This window comes from Dendrobates tinctorius, unplaced genomic scaffold (genome assembly GCF_039654945.1).
Source record: "Dendrobates tinctorius isolate UK_male_01 unplaced genomic scaffold, ASM3965494v1 ptg000293l, whole genome shotgun sequence".
NCBI lineage: Eukaryota > Metazoa > Chordata > Amphibia > Anura > Dendrobatidae > Dendrobates > Dendrobates tinctorius.
In genome coordinates, this window is record NW_027361960.1 from 16,002,649 (window position 1) to 16,018,120 (window position 15,472).

Below are 15,472 nucleotides of genomic sequence, written 5' to 3' on the forward strand. Positions count from 1 at the left end.
TTAATCCCCAATACCCACAGAAATTATTTAAAATCTAATTCCTCAAGCTCAATATCTTCTATTAACATCTATCCTTACATTTACCTAACCTTCTGGAAAACAATTGCAGCTTACCAATAATGAGACTTAGCAACAATAATCCTAATTTAGACTAGACATTGTCACTTAAAGATCTCCTGCAGTCATGCCTGTAAATCTAAATCAATTACTATAGCACAATATTTTACTAACATATTATAATATTTTTATTTACCAACTTATTTTATCTGTTGTATAAACAGTCTAATTTCATAAAGTAACAAAAGAAAGACAGCTCTGTTACCTGGAGGAGTGGAAGATTCAACTGCAGAAATAAAAGAAATGTTCAGTTAGAAAAGTATTTTTAAAAAGTTAACTCAAACTTATACTCATATTTCTTCTGCCTATGTTGCTTCAACTTTTTACCTAACCATCTGGCTAAGAATGCAAAATCTCTCAAACATGTATTACTAAAGCTTCACTATCCTTGCCAAAATTAAAGGGTTTGGCCACTCATTAAATCAAAAGCATGCGATTTACTTAGTTCTGGTCATATGTAAACTAGAGTCTCAGCCGCTTCTCAATATAATTTATTAAATGAGGTGGACAACCTCTTTAAAAAAAATTAAATTTCAAAGCATAGACAATCCCTTTTGTAGTCTTGTATGTAAATTTAAAGCAACATAATATATTTTGGAATATGGTCACTAAGTGTATGTTCATAGAATGTGTTTGTTATGCTTTTTTGTTGCAATTATGCAATATCACGATAAAAATGTATAGTTTTGCATTTTGGCCTTGATTTTGCATTGTGTGAACATAACACTTAGTTTCTTAATATATTAAATAACATTGAATATATATTAAATAAGATTGAATAATTGCTTAGTCTTCGTTGCTTCTTAACCCCTTTATTCCCAAGGGTGGTTTGCACGTTGATGCTCAGGCCAATTTTTACAATTCTGACCACTGTCCCTTTATGAGGTAATAACTCTGGAACGCGTCTATGGATCCTGGTGATTCTGACAGTTTTCTCGTGACATATTGTACTTCATGTCAGTGGTAAAATTTCATTGATATGACTTGCGTTTATTTTTTAAAAAAACGGAAATTTGGCGAAAATTTTGAAAGTTTTGCAATTTTCCAACTTTGAATTTTTATGCCCTTAAATCACAGAGATACGGCACACAAAAAACTTAATAAGTAACATTTCCCACATGTTTACTTTACAACAGCACAATTTTGGAACCAAAAAGGGTTAAAAGTTGACCAGCGATTTCTCCTTTTTACAACACCATTTTAATTTTAGGGACCACATCACATTTGAAGTCAATTTGAGGGGTCTATATGATAGAAAATACCCAAAAGTGACACCATTCTAAAAACTGCACCCCTCAAGGTGCTCAAAACCACATTCAAGAAGTTTATTAACTCTTCAGGTGCTTCACAGGAATTTTTTGAATGTTTAAACAAAATGAACATTTAACTTTTTTTCACAAAAAAAATTAATTCAGGTCCAATTTTTTTTATTTTACCAAGGGTAACAGGAGAAATTGGACTGCAAAAGTTATTGTGCAATTTCTCCTGAGTACGTTGATACCTGATGTGTGGGGGGAACTACTGTTTTGGCGCATGGCAGAGCTCGGAAGGGAACAAGCGTCGCTTGACTTTTTTCAATGCAAAATTGGCTGGAATTGAGATCGGACGCCATGTCACGTTTGGAGAGCCCCTGATGTGCCTAAACAGTGAAACCCCCCACAAGTGACCCCATTTTGGAAACTAGACCCCCCAAGGAACTTATCTAGATGTGTGGTGAGAACTTTGAACCCCCAGGGGCTTCACAGAAGTTTATAACATACAGCCATACAATTAAAAAATCATATTTTTTCCACAAAAATGATCTTTTCACCCCCAATTTTTATTTTCCCAAGGGAAACAGGATCCCAAAAGTTCTTGTGCAATTTGTCCTGAGTACGCTGATACACCATATGTGGGGGTAAACCACTATTTGGGTGCATTGGAAGAGCTCGGAAGGGAAGCAGAGCCATTTGACTTTTTTGGCTGGAATTGAGGCCAAACGCCATGTTGCGATTGGAGAGCCCCTGATGTGCCCAAACAGTGGAAACCCCCAATTCTAACTCCAACCCTAACCCCAACACACCCCTTACCCTAATCTCAGCCCTAGACCTAATCCTAACCCTAGCCCTAGCCCTAACCCTAATGGGAAAATGGAAATAAATACATTTTTTTAATTTTATCATTTTTCCCAAACTAAGGGGGTGATAAAGGGGGTTTGATTTACTATTTATGGTGGGTTTTTATGTTTGGCAGCTGTCACATGCTAAAAGACGCTTTTTATTGTAAAAATAGTTTTTGCATCACCAAATTTTGAGAGCTATATTTTTTTCCGTATTTTGAACCACAGAGTCATGTGAGGTCTTTTTTTTTGCGGGACGAGTTGATGTTTTTATTGGTACCATTTTCGGGCACGTGACTTTTTTGATCGCTTTTTATTCCGATTTTTGGGACGCAGAATGAACAAAAACTATTGTTTCATGAATTTCTTTTGGGGGTGCGGTAAAATTGATAAATAGGGGCTTTATTCTTCGGGTCAGTATGATTACAGCGATACCTCAGTTATGTCTTTTTTTACGTTTTGTCGCTTTTATGCAATAAAAACAATTTTATATAAAAAATAATCATTTTTGCATCGCTTTATTCTGTGAGCTATAACTTTTTTATTTTTTCAGTTTCCAAGAGAAAAAGGTCGCACTCTGCGGGATAATGATGAATGTTTATTGACACTGAATTACATGTCACGTCGGAGATGTGAAGGAGAGTGTGTCAAATGGCTGACTACGGCCGTTTCACGCTACTCGAGCGCTTCCACGGGTCGTGGAAGCGCTCGAGTAGCGTGAAACGGCCGTAGTCAGCCATTTGACACACTCTCCTTCACATCTCCGTGACATGTAATTCAGTGTCAATAAACATTCATCATTATCCCGCAGAGTGTGACCTTTTTCTCTTGGAAACTACATTCGTCTTGCTACGAGGTCAAGCACCCGGGAGTCCTGGATGTGAGCTCTCCGCCTGCTGCCAGCCACGGACCTTAGCACGGTAACAGCGGTGCCGTCCGCTTTCTTGCATTGACTTTTTTATTTTTTCGCTGATGATGCTGTGTGGTGGCTCGTTTTTTGCGGGACAAGATAATGTTTTCAGCGGTACCATGTTTATTCATATCCGCCTTTTTGATCGCGCGTTATTGCACTTTTGTTCAGCGGTATGATAATAAAGCATTGTTTTTTGCTTTGTTTTTTTTTTTAAAGGGGTTCGCTAAAGGGGTTAACTAGTGGGATAATTTTATAGGGCGGGTCGTTACGGACACGGCTATACTAAATATGTGTACTTTTATTGTTTTTTTATTTAGAAAAAACAGAATTTATTAGGGAATGTTTTTTTTTCTAAATTTATTTTGTGATTTTTTTTTTAAATTATTTTTACACGTGTTTTTTTTTTTTTACTTTATTATATTGTCCCAGGGGGGGACATCACTGTCTTTTGTCAGATCGCCGATCTAACACTTAGAACAGCGCATCCCTGCAGGACCCCACGGCCATATTGGATCCGAGGGCCTGCAGGGAGGAGGACTCTCAGAGCGACGCAGAACATCACGTCGCTCTGGGGGTCGCAGCGAAGCACACAGGGAGCCCCCTCCCTGCGCGCTTCTCTCCTATTCCCCTGGTACACTGTGATCATGTTTGATCGCAGTGTGCCAGGGGTTAATGTGCCGGGGCCCCTGACGCATAGTGCCGGGTGTCAGCTGTGATAATCAGCTGACACCCGGCCGTGATCAGCGGTGCTCCCCCCGTGAGCGCCACTGATCGTCTGTGACGTAATATTCCATCCTTGGGACTTAGGTCCCAGGTCACATGGACGGAATATTACGTCCAATGTAGGAAAGGGGTTAATTAATTTACCACTGCTATCCCTTTACCACTATGAATACAGACTGCACATTCATTCATATGTAAAACTGTGCCTTAAATGTTATGTAAATGTAGCAAAAAAAATTATTAAAGTTTGCTGTGTCTTTTTTTGCTTGTGCGTGCCTAATATGACCTAGTGTAGATTATATCAGATTTTATCTATATTAAAAATATTGGAAGCACTCCATAAGTCTTGGAAATAAATCTAAAATTAGCATTATATTTTATTAACAGATTACAATTTAGAAATCTATTTTAAACAGATCTATTTCATAATGTTAAACTTGAACAATATGAGTTATGTTACCTGGGAAAGTTGTAGGATGACCTGTAGAGTTAAGGAAAAGAGAATTTAGAATGGAAATTACAGTCTTCAACATTGAAAGTGCCACCAAGAAGGAAAAATTATGAAATTATTAATGCATTTTTTGGCTGAAATATGGGGCCTCATTCAGAAAGCTGTATTTTTAGTCTTTGCGTTGTTCCTGTGCAACGGACAGCACACTGACCCTTTAGTTATGTAATCAAATTAAAAATTACTATTTCTTCATTATTACATTGCCAAAATCAACTTTGGAATATGAATATATCTCCAGAACCATGTGCAAGCATACATCAACAGAGCCACCATCAGAACAGGAAGGCAGCACTGAAACTACCATCAGTACAGAAATACATCACCTGAACCACCATTAGTAGAACAATATATCAACAGAACCAACATCAGAGCAGGAATACAGCATGAGAATCATGATCAGTACAGGAATACAGCACCAGAACCACCATCAGTACAAGAGTTAGTATGTCAATTAATTACAGTGCCTTTTTTTTAAAAATTATTTAAAACCCTCATCTGCTCTCACTGTAAAAGCGGCTGCAGGTTTCAGATAATGGGATCAGTACTCCCATGAGCTGACACAAGTGACCGGAGGTAAACTTTATACCTCTGATCACAACTGAGCTCACCTGCTGTCTTTTGACAGCGTAGGAACCGCGGCTCTCTGACTGGTGGGGATGATTTCACCGCTGATCAGTAGTGGTGTTTGCCATGCTGTCATGCACATTACAGCGCAGCAAACACTGGATGTTCGGGCCCCCCATTGAAGTGAATGGGGTCCGGGTTTGGGTCCAGGTACTGTTCTGGTATCCGATCCTTTTGTAACTGTAACTGTTTGACCAAACCCGCTGGACCCAAACATCTAGGTGTCTGCCCATCTCTAATCTTTAATGTTGCTTTGTATTCAAATGTATAAAAAATTGTAATATTGTATTAAACATTAGTTTAAGATTAACACACTGGCGCCAGTGCACTTGGACAGAGAAGGAAGGTCCACTATTCCCAGATGCAGCTGGTGAATAACAGGCTCTGTGCTGGTGCCTGTTTAAAAGAGCTAAAGCTGATAAGAAAAGAAATTCCCCGCGCTATACTGGGAAATGAAAAAATAATATAACTGAGTACTCACTTGCTGGTGTGTGAAAAAATCACGTGGTGGTGGATGTATAGCAGTATCTTGAGACTATTCACCTTGTCATAGATGTATATTGCCTTTCATTTGGATGCCAAAACTGCTGAGTAGATAATATAGGGTTAAATGGGGGTGAGCCCGTTAGTGTGTTTCAGAGGAAAAAAAAAACAAAAACTCTGAAACACACTAACGGGCTCACCCCCATTTAACCCTATATTATCTACTCAGCAGTTTTGGCATCCAAATGAAAGGCAATATACATCTATGACAAAGTGAATAGTCTCAGGATACTAATATACATCCACCATGAAGCTCAGTCTTCTCAAAATCAAAATTTTCGAACTTGTGCTCGTGTTCAGTAAGGTATCGATTAAAACTTTACTCAAAAGGGCTGTACTCATTTATCCTATATATAGGATATCCTATCCATTTATATATATATAGGCTTCATATAGTTATGGGATTTCAGGTTCAGCATATATAGATAATGTTGTGCTTTTTTATATTAGCTATTAAAATGTTATATTTGGTGGCTGTGGTGATAATCATCTATTCAGGGATGCACTAAAGTCAAGAGCTGACGGTTCTCCCCTCTCCTCCACTATGACGCTGATTGCTAAACGGTTGTACTATTACAGCGAGCAGCATCAGCAAAGAGGAGCCATTTAAGAGAATTCTCAAGGCACTGTGTGCACACTCACAATGTACTACGGTATGTGTGCAAATGGCCAGCACGGCCAGCACAACCAAGGTCATTATGCATAAACGCAAGGCAGCATTTGCCCTAGGAAGCGACTGAGATCCATCACAAGTAGGGAAAGTACCAAAGATAAATTAACAAAAAGGTGTCCACTAAATCATAATACTGTAAGGGTACTTCAATCAAATATAACCACATATTTTGGTACCTAGTAATACCAAAAATTAAGAGATCCATAGTAAAAATTAAAAATTAATGAAACTTTATTAATAATTATTATAAAAACACAGAAACACAAGATTAAAATAACAGAGTGCCTCACAGGGTATTACTATAAAAATAATGAATAAATAGACTCAATTGCTAAAGAAGTGAGTAGCTATAAGTTGAGGTAAGTATATATATACACAGTTAGGTCAACATATATTTGGACAGAGACAACATTTTTCTAATTTTGGTTCTAGACATTGCCACAATGAATTTTAAACAAAACAATTCAGATGCAGTTGAAGTTCAGACTTTCAGCTTTCATTTGAGGGTATCCACATTAAAATTGGATGAAGGGTTTAGGAGTTTCAGCTCCTTAACATGTGCCGCCCTGTTTTTAATGGGACCAAAAGTAATTGGACAGATTAAATAATTGTAAATAAAATGTTCATTTCTAGTACTTGGTTGAAAACCCTTTGTTGGCAATGACTGCCTGAAGTCTTGAACTCATGGACATCACCAGGCGCTGTGTTTCTTCTCCTTTTTGATGCTCTGCCAGGCCTTCACTGCGGTGGTTTTCGGTTGCTGTTTGTTTGTGGGCCTTTCTGTCTGAAGTTTAGTCTTTAACAAGTGAAATGCATGCTCAATTGGGTTGAGATCAGGTGACTGACTTGGCCATTCAAGAATATTCCACTTCTTTGCTTTAATTAACTCCTGGGTTGCTTTTGCTTTATGTTTTGGGTCATTGTCCATCTGTAGTATGAAACGACGACCAATCAGTTTGGCTGCATTTGGCTGGATCTGAGCACACAATATGGTTCTGAATACCTCAGAATTAATTCGGCCGCTTCTGTCCTGTGTCACATCATCAATAAACACTAGTGACCCAGTGCCACTGGCAGCCATGCATGCCCACGCCATCACACTGCCTCGGCCGTGTTTTACAGATGATGTGGTATGCTTTGGATCATGAGCTGTACCAAGCCTTCGCCATACTTTTCTCTTTCCATCATTCTGGTAGATGTTGATCTTGGTTTCATCTGTCCAAAGAATGTTCTTCCAGAACTGTGCTGGCTTTCTTAGATTTTTTTTTAGCAAAGTCCAGTCTAGCCTTTTGAATCTTGATGCTTATGAGTGGCTTGTACCGTGCAGTGAACCCTCTGTATTTACTTTCATGCAGTCTTCTCTTTATGGTAGATTTGGATATTGATACGTCTACCTCCTGGAGAGTGTTGTTCACTTGGTTGGCTGTTGTGAAGGGGTTTCTCTTCACCATGGAGATTATTCTGCGATCATCCACCACTGTTGTCTTCCGTGGGCGCCCAGGTCATTTTGCATTGATGAGTTCACCAGTGCTTTCTTTCTTTCTTTCTTTCTCAGCATGTACCAAACTGTAGATTTTGCCACTTCTAATGTTATAGCAATTTCTTGGATGGTTTTTTTTTTGTTTTTGCAGCTTAAGGATGGCTTGTTTCACCTGCATGGAGAGCTCCTTTGACCGCTTGCTTCTTTCACAGCAAAACCTTCCAAATGCAAGCAACACAACTCAAATCAACTCCAGGCCTTTCATCTGCTTAATTGACAATGACAAAACGAAGGGATTGCCCACACCTGTCCATGAAATAGCCTTGGAGTCAATTGTCCAATTACTTTTGGTCCCTTTAAAAACAGGGTGGCACATATTAAGGAGCTGAAACACCTAAACCCTTCATCCAATTTTAATGTGGATACCCTCAAATGAAAGCTGAAAGTCTGAACTTCAACTGCTTGTGAATTGTTTTGTTTAAAATTCATTGTGGTAATGTCTAGAACCAAAATTAGAAATATGTTGTCTCTGTCCAAATATATATGGACCTAACTGTATGTATATATAGTATGTAACAGAAGACAGAAAAAATTAAACTGAATATGATAAAAAAATACAATTAAGAAAATGGGGGGAGAGAGGTGAAATAAATCCTAAATCTCAGCCCAAAATTTCAATGTAAAACCCCCTATGAAAATCATGAATCATCAGACATCATCATAATACTGCCACTGTAAATGTATTAAGATATAACAATCTCCACAGCCAAAAGCTTGAACCTGATGATGTGTGTGGGCATTAAACTTGAAACCAATAATCACATATTACAGTACTATACCTCATATTATAGGAACGTGGACTCCCCACACCCCAACGCACGTTTCGCCGCTGGCTTTCTTCGCTGAAACGTGCGTTAGGGTGTGGTGAGTCCACATTCCTATAATATGAGGTATAGAAATATATGATTTTTGGTGTCAAGTTTAATACGCTTCCCCATGTTCGGGTTCAAGCTTTTGACTGTGGAGATTGTTATATCTTAGTACATTTACAGTAGCAGTATTATGATGATGTCTGATGATTCATGATTTTCATAGGGGATTTTACATTGAAATTTTTTGATGAGATTTAGGATTTATTTCACCTCTCTCCCCCCCATTTTTTAAATTGTATTTTTTTAAATTATATTTAGTCTAATTTTTTCTGTCTTCTGTTATATACTGTATATGGTTTTACCTCAACTTATAGCTACTCCTTTAGCAATTGAGCCAATTTATTAATTATTTTTGTGAGCCATGAGCATCACCGATTGTGAATAGTAATTACAGTGTTATTCACTGTATACAGATGCCTTATCTGTCATTGTATTCCTGTCTGTGATCAGAATGAGACTGCTGAAAAGTCGACTATACAGGACAGGAATTGGGAGTCTTGTATAAGGTCTAGTGAGCAGTGTAAAAATTAGGATCAATTCTGATAAATTAGATGGGCATGTATGTTGTTGCCCAATCCCACACCAGCACTGTCCATTTTTCTAAAAGCTGACAAAACTGGCTGAGAGCTCTGAAAGTACAGAGTACAATTATTTTATGTTTAAAGGTTTTACTCTCAAGGATTCATGCAAAATTTATTTGCTAAATCACACCGTAGGCCTATGTTTCCACACACATGAACTTATTAAAGGATTGTTCTCATCTCACAAGTGACTTCTTAGGATAAGAAAGATGATTACTAATACTCACTCACTGATGAGTATGAAAGAATATGCTGCTGGTTTGGAGCTGCATCGCCTTATAATGTTTTCTGCACAATGACATTGCATGGCTGACTTTTGGGAATAATGTAGTACCTTAGTAACATACCTGAGCAGATGACTCCAGCATCCTCTCTATGATTACAGTTATGGGAGCCCCAACCGATGTGCCTGCACTGCCACAAGTACTGTTCACTTCCTGAACACTGCACGTCATCTAGCAGAATGCTACCAGAACCTTGTCCAAAATATGCAGAAGGTAAAGCAGAAATTCCATATCCACAGCCCATCTGTCTGCATACAACATGTGCATTATTGATGGTCCAAACATCGTCACATACTGTTCCCCAGGCATTGTTGTAGTAAATTTCTACCCGTCCAGCACATGCATGATGGCCATTGACCAGTCGCATAGGATAAATTCCTAAAAAAAATTATAAATAAATGAACTACTCTTGTTAGAGATATAGTTCACATTTCTTGAAAAATAAAAGTACATAAAATGCTGTCACAATGTACAATTTACCCTAATTGCAACAAAAATACTGCAAGTTTACTGCAAAAAAAGATTGGAGCCAAAACCATAAAAGTAAATGGGTTCCCGAATCTCAACTTACCACAAGCCTATAAGAAAAGTAAAATGTGGCTATTTGCTGAGGTGCCACCACTGGGACTGTCCTCCCAGATCACCATATTGGGGGTCCCTTTATTTGGAGCAGGTGTCGAGCATGCACACTGTTGCTCTATTTAAAACTTTTGGGGCTGACAAAATAAGCAGATTACATGGCGCACTGTCACAGGCATTCACATGGACTTTGAATAGAGCAGCAGTGGAATGGATTGACTACTGCTATATTCAAGCAGGTGACTCGAGACCAACATTCTCATGTTTGATGATGATTTATCGTTGTTTTTCTGGTCTTATGCAATCCTTGATTTCCTGCATGCAGTGCTGTTTTTTTGCTAACAGGGCAAACACTGCAGCATAGCTCAATAGACTCTTAGGCTGTGTGCCCACGATGCATTTTTTTTAAGCGTTTTTGAAGCGTAAGCTGACGCTCGTCACACATGTTGTGCCAATTCGTTTTTAGAAGTCATAGGGTTAACATTGAAACCAATTTTTTCAATACACGGACTCACGGACAGCATACGGACAGCACACGGATCACACACGGATGGTACACATGGACATACGGATAGCACACAGCTGTAACACGGATGGCCTACGTATCCACATGGACACGGATATCTCCGGTACCGTTTTTTCCGGCACCGGAAATATCAGGACGTGTGAAACCGGCCTAAGACCAAGAAAGATTAACCTACACAAACTCACATAAAGATCTGCACTGCAGTCATGTCTGTACATCTAACTTAATTACTATATTTTGGAGCATAGTCATAAAACTAACACAGTATTTTACCAACAGATTAGAGCGTATCTAATATTACATAATAATTACAGCTGCTGTTACCTGGAGAAGTGGTAGGTTGCCCTGCAAAAAATAACCATAAACGCGATTTAGAAAATAAATTCTTATAAATTAACTCAAACTCATATTTCTTCTGCCTATGATTCTTGACTTATTTACCTAAACATCTGGCTAAGAATGCAAAGCTTCTAAAACTCTATAAAGGCCTTACTATTTCCTCAGTATTTTCCCTGCTAGGATCAATTTATCATATTATTTCCAATATGTGACTTGCATATTTGTGGTCACAAGCCGACTAGAGTCTCACTTGCTTTGTTCCAAAAATTGTAATAAAAAGTGGTTGACATTAATGTCTGTGTGTGTATTTTTAACTGTTTAAGGCCGGAGTCATACTACAGCAAGATACGGCCGAGTCTCGCAGGTTAAAACCAAGCTCTGGCGCCGCCACTCCGGAGCGGAGTGTGCAGCCGCACAGCAATACATGGAGCTGCACGCTCCGCTCCGGAGTGCCGGTGCCAGAGCTTGGTTTTAACCTGCGAGACTCGGCCGTATCTCGCTGTAGTGTGACTCCAGCCTAATAGTCTAGGGTTAATAATGGATCGGTGTCTTATTGACACCTCACCATTATTAATCGGCTTAATATCACCTTCCAATTGCAAGATGACATTAGCCCATTAATATTAACCCATTAGCCACCGCTACAGGGCAATGTGTATAGAGAGGATAAGTGCCAGAATTGGCAAATCTTATAGATGCACCATTTCTGGGGTGTCTGGGGGCAGATTTTTGTAGCCAGGCGGGGGGGCAAAAACAATGGTCCCTCTCAAGGCTAATAAAATCTGCCCTCACTCACCAGCTTTACCTCTCTGGTTGCGATTTTACCGCGGGAGCCCACGCATTTTTTTTTACAATGAATTAGCCCCTTAATTTAACACCTAGACGTCCCAATTTTTACCCACACATACCCTACTTTAATTATTCATCAGGGATATATAACAAAATACAATAAATGAATGGTTTACTGTATGTAAACCATGTGTAATTTCATGTCGGGTTTGGGAAGGATTTTACAGAAGCCGGCAATTGAATTAGCGGCTATTCTGCTGTGTCAGAACTCTATGAAATGTAAATATACATATATATATATGTGTGTCTCAGTGACACAATGTCTCAATATGTGTATTATATGTGTATTAAAAACTTGTAATGACATGTAAAATATATATATATATATATATACTGTATATATATATGTATTCTATGTGTATATATCTATTCTTTCGTTTCTTTATTAAACATGTCAATGTGATTTTAATGTCTCGCAAAATGAATCGACAGCTTTTGTTAAAGGACACCGGGTGCGTATTTCTCGCAAGTCACACTTGTGGTCCATGTATAATCTGTATTTTTTGCGCACCCATAGACTTGCAATGGCGTATTTCGGCCGGAATACGTTGACAATCGCAGAATGCTGCAATTGTCTCGGCCTGTAAAATACGGCCGAGAAATATACGGCTGATGGGAGCTGCCCCATAGAGAATCATTGGTCCGTGTTTAGTGCGAGGTTTTTACGCCTCTCACTCGTCCTTATTTCTCTCTAGTGAGACCCCAGCCATATATTGAATCACTGCTGCCAAGGGCTACCAGTCATATCCCTGCACTTACAGATATCTCTACTTACAGATATGTCTTTGCTATTCTCATAGACCATTTACCTTTCATGCATCGCAAAAATTGTATTAAAAAAATATTTAACCCCTTAAGGACCAGGTGTTTCCGTTTTTGTTTTTCCATTTCTTGCTCCCCTTCTTCCCACGGCCATAACTTTTTATTTTTCTATCAATATGGCCATGTGATGGTTTGCTTTTGCATGATGAGTTGTACTTTTGAAAGGCATCATTCATTTTACAATATCATGTACTGGAAAACTGGAAAAAAATTCCAAATGCGTTGAAATTGCAAAAAAAAGTGCAATTCCATAATTGTTTTTCTTTTTTTTTTTAACCATGTTCACTAAATGCTAAAACTGACTTGCCATTATGATTCTCAAGGTCATTACGAGTTCATAGACACCAAACATGTCTAGGTTCTCTTTTATCTAAGTGGTGAAAAAAATTCACTATTCCGTCAGCTGGCAGTAAGGGGTTAGCTAAGGAAATTTCCAACAAGGTCTGCAGCTTTCTGAATTGTAACGGAATATGGGTTTACACAATGCTAAGATTTGGCTCCACTTTTTGGTTGCAGCGGTCGTCATATGATCATAAATATGAGATTTGCATATTTGCGATCAAAAGCCAATTAGTGCCTCACCTGCTTCATTCAAAAGATTCTATTAAAAAGTAGTCGAGACGTTAGCAAGGTGTAGCGGTTGAAAAAATTTCCTTAGGGATAGACAACTTTTTAAAAAAAGGAATATTACTTTTCTATTTTATTTCTATTAAATCCAGTATAATATTAGTTTTCTGCAGACAGAGAAAGCTTCTGCTTCTCTATTCATGTCCTTTTTCTGGCAGATACCGTGAACTCAGTTCCCATGGACTTCTGATTGGAACATTGGCCTGATCTGGTTCAGTTTGCTATGGTCATACTATCATGCACTACTTCTAGTGTGATGTCAGGGGGTTTTCGATGCAGCCGATGGCCTTGTCACATTCAATCGGATCAGATTATCTTCCATGTGTGGATAATTTTACATTTGTAAAAATGAATCAGGCATGGATCAATGCCAACTTTCATTCACCCACAGCGGATGCCAATGATTAGATCAGCCATGCCATCTGCTTGCCTGTCCGTTGTCTTTACACATTTCTGCTGCTGCCAGTGCTGAGAAATGATTTTTTGATGGCTTGAACAGTTCAAAACAGCTAACATAGAGAAACTCAAAAAACACATCATGAAAAATAGCCTCACCTAAACCTTGTCAAATGACAAATGGACTAGCAGGATGCAGCAGGCCCCCACTGATAAAGGATGGAGCAGCACAGGTGCATTCTACTGATGAGAACAACCACCCACTCACCTGAATCATGGAGGGGTTGGCTGCCTTGAACAGTTCAAACAAATTAAATTTTAAAGTGTTGCAAAATTAAAAAATATTTAGTTTGTTACCTGGAATCGTGGAAGGTTCAACTGCAGAAATAAAAATAAGCTCAATTAGAAAAGAATTTAAAAGTTAACCCAGACTCATATTTCTTCTCTTTCTTTATCCATCTATTTTCCTGACAATCTGGCTAAAAGTTCAAAGTGTCTCAAACTTTTACTACTGAAGCCTCACGCCAACATTAAAGTCGTTGTTCACGTGAGGAAATGTTCAGTAAGCACTGCTGCTTGCCGAATCCTAACATGTGATCGCAGATATGTGGTTTGCATATTTGTGGTCAGAAGCCGACTACAGTGTCCCCTGCTTCGTTTAATAGTTTCTATTGAAGAGAGGCTGAGAATCTAGTTAGGATTTGCAAAGCTGAAGGTCTTGACAAAACTCTCCTTGATGCACAACTTATTTAAAAAAGAATGTTACATTTCTATTTTGTCTCTTAAATCCAGGATAACAATAAAATAGGCACAAAATAAGCAATATATATTGATAAAGTTTTCTGCAGACAGAGAAAGGTCTTTGCGTCAAATAATCACTTTTATGAAAATGGTTTCTCCACGTGTGACCTTTCTCTGAACTACGATTGCATGGACTTCGGACTCAGCAGATTGGAACATTCGCTAGAACTCTTCTAAATTGCTATGGGCATACTATTAAGTGCCAACTCCATTATGCTGTCAGAGAGATTATCCACTGCACCCATTGGCTTTGTGATTTCGAATCAGATCAGGTCACATTCTAGAAATGTGTAGAAGTTTACATTTGTACAAATAGCTTAAGCATGGATCGATGGCAACTTTCATTTCACCAATACTGACAATGATGAGACATACAGTCTACTTGCCTATTATTTGACTTCTACACTTTTCTGCTGCCAACAGTGTGGGCGACTCCTGCCCAGCTGGTCATCTACTTCTTGTCCATCATATCATCTATACTGTTCTACAGCTGCCAAGGAGTATTGGAGGTTGTCCTACGCTGCCAGACATCTCTTGGCCTGGTCTTTCCTAATATTTACAATGCTGCTGTTGCCACTACCCACTAGACACCCACACCCATCTCTTGTCTTTTTCCAGTGTGGTATCTGTATACTATACTGCTGCTGGGAGAAGTACCCTATTCAGCATACAGAGACGTCTTGGTTAGGAGACCTTTCTTCTTCACTTTGAAATCGCAAACCTGTTTATGTTCTCTAAATAAAGAAATTTTTGGATGAGGTAAACAGTTCATTACAGTTTAATTTCAGGTTACAAAAAATATATTATTTATGTTACCTTCTAAAGTTGTAGGTTCAACTGCAGAAATGAAAGTAAGTTCAATTAGAAAAGAATTTAAAAGTTAATGCAAACTCACAATTCTTCTGCTGTTGTTTATCCGTTTATCTGACCATCTTGCTTAGAGCGCAAAGCTTTTCAAACTGTTACTACTACTTCTAGCGGTGGTCACATTATCACACATACCGTATATGATTTTCATTTTTGCAGTCACAAGCTCAATATAGTCTTACCTGCT

At 38.5% G+C, this 15,472-nt stretch overlaps 1 protein-coding gene across 14 annotated transcripts in view; it reads right to left on the reverse strand.

The window, feature by feature from the left end:
* LOC141072913 (scavenger receptor cysteine-rich domain-containing protein DMBT1-like) overlaps positions 1-15,472 on the reverse strand; it is a 490,185-nt gene that overhangs the window by 206,878 nt on the left and 267,835 nt on the right. For 10 of the 14 annotated variants that reach the window (XM_073560164.1, XM_073560162.1, XM_073560161.1 and 7 more), the window contains 6 exons: positions 15,235-15,255; positions 13,975-13,995; positions 10,909-10,929; positions 9,543-9,857; positions 4,312-4,332; positions 323-343 (listed from right to left, as the gene is read on the reverse strand). In XM_073560164.1, the coding sequence (XP_073416265.1) occupies positions 323-343; positions 4,312-4,332; positions 9,543-9,857; positions 10,909-10,929; positions 13,975-13,995; positions 15,235-15,255 (420 nt within the window). The remainder of the gene's footprint in view (positions 1-322; positions 344-4,311; positions 4,333-9,542; positions 9,858-10,908; positions 10,930-13,974; positions 13,996-15,234; positions 15,256-15,472) is intronic. The other 4 variants (XM_073560159.1, XM_073560165.1, XM_073560166.1 and 1 more) reach the window with 4 other exon arrangements.